The 1,422-nt window shown below is 40.2% G+C and overlaps 1 protein-coding gene across 1 annotated transcript; it reads left to right on the forward strand.

The window, feature by feature from the left end:
* The first annotated feature begins 6 nt into the window (after positions 1–6).
* On the forward strand, positions 7–1,416 carry LOC111655411 (uncharacterized). The gene is made up of 4 exons (XM_023406811.2): positions 7–141; positions 291–418; positions 888–960; positions 1,146–1,416. Exons 1-3 carry the CDS (start codon positions 75–77, stop codon positions 939–941), a joined length of 249 nt encoding a protein of 82 aa, XP_023262579.1. The 5' UTR covers positions 7–74; the 3' UTR covers positions 942–960; positions 1,146–1,416.
* The last annotated feature ends 6 nt before the right edge of the window (positions 1,417–1,422 follow it).

Consider the following 1,422-nt stretch of genomic DNA (forward strand, 5'->3'; position numbering starts at 1 on the left):
ACGTTTCATGATGCGTTTCCTGTCCACAGGTGAGCAGGGCTGATATCCTGGTGGTGGGGGCAGGTAGAGCAGAGATGGTGAGAGGAGAGTGGGTGAAGGAGGGAGCTGTGGTGATCGACTGTGGAATCAACCACGTACAAGGTACACACTGGGACTACACACTGTTACACACTGATACTACACACTGATACACACTGAGACTACACACTGTTACACACTGATACTACACACTGATACACACTGATACACACTGATACTACTCACTGTGTGACCTTTGACCTCTGTGACAGATGAGACGAGGGCGAGTGGTAAACGGGTGGTTGGAGATGTCCACTACACCTCAGCCAATCAGAGAGCAGGATTCATTACACCTGTTCCAGGAGGGGTGGGGCCAATGACGGTGGCAATGCTCATGGAGGTAATTGTTGTTTTATCTTGTTTTTGTTTTTTGTTTTATTTTATTTTGTTTTGTTTTTATTTGTTTTTGTTCTATTTTTAGTTGTTTTATTTAGTTTTATTTTTATTTTATTTTGTATTGTTGTAACTTACTTTTTTAAATTAAAAGTATTTGAGAGAACAAATGAATTATATGAACCTGTTTGTGTTTGAATGTGTAAAAACACATTTTCCGTGTGTACGTCATAAACTTCGCCCCCTCCATGTTAGAGTCATTTGATGTTATAAAACGGGAGGGTGGCGTCATGATTGACAGCTGAGATTGAGTCGAGCGAGTGTATGGGTGGGACCTTAATACCGTGGCCCCACCCCCTGATCACTACTGCACAGACGCAGGATGTTTTGGTTTCATTTTCATACAGTGAGAGGAGGAGACATCATAATATAATAACTTTAAGATCACGAATGTGTGGACTGGCTGTTTGTTCCAGAACACGGTGCAGAGTGCTCGGCGTTTCCTCCTGAAGAACCCGTCGATGAGGTGAAACAACAGGAAACACTCAGGTAAATAAAAAGAAAGAAAGATCACAAGAACAAAGTCTGTTTGTGTCACAGTTTCATTTCATTAACATGAAAGCTGAACAGCCTTCATCACAGTTTCATAATCTTTCTCCTCCAGAACATTATGACTCTGAACCTCAGATGTTTTCTTCACAGTAGTTGGTGTTTGTTTGTTTGTTTACCTGCAGGCAGACAGGTGTGAACAGGTGTGAGGAGGAGGATGGACAGCTTCACAGATCCTGAATAATAATCTGGTTTTATTTCTTTTCGCCACTTTCCTTCTTTTTTGTTTCCTCTTCAGTAACTTTAGTTTTACAGTGTAACTCTAGTTTTACAGTGTAATTTTAGTTTTACAGTGTAGCTCTAGTTTTACAGTGTAATTTTAGTTTTATAGTGTGGCTCTGTAGTTTTACAGTGTAATTTTAGTTTTACAGTGTAGCTCTGTAGTTTTACAGTACAACTTTA

The sequence above is a fragment of the Seriola lalandi genome, unplaced genomic scaffold, assembly GCF_002814215.2.
Source record: "Seriola lalandi dorsalis isolate HSWRI2012SDOR001 ecotype SW California unplaced genomic scaffold, Sedor1 jcf7180001975421, whole genome shotgun sequence".
Lineage (NCBI taxonomy): Eukaryota > Metazoa > Chordata > Actinopteri > Carangiformes > Carangidae > Seriola > Seriola lalandi.

What these genes read in the sequence shown, in the direction of transcription:
- LOC111655411 (XM_023406811.2), top strand. Translation starts at nt 75, where the DNA reads ATGGTGAGAGGAGAGTGGGTGAAGGAGGGAGCTGTGGTGATCGACTGT. An exon ending in TGGAATCAACCACGTACAAG is followed by an intron (nt 142 to 290) that starts GTACACACTGGG and finishes CCTCTGTGACAG; the next exon opens with ATGAGACGAGGGCGAGTGGT. An exon ending in CGGTGGCAATGCTCATGGAG is followed by an intron (nt 419 to 887) that starts GTAATTGTTGTT and finishes TGTTTGTTCCAG; the next exon opens with AACACGGTGCAGAGTGCTCG.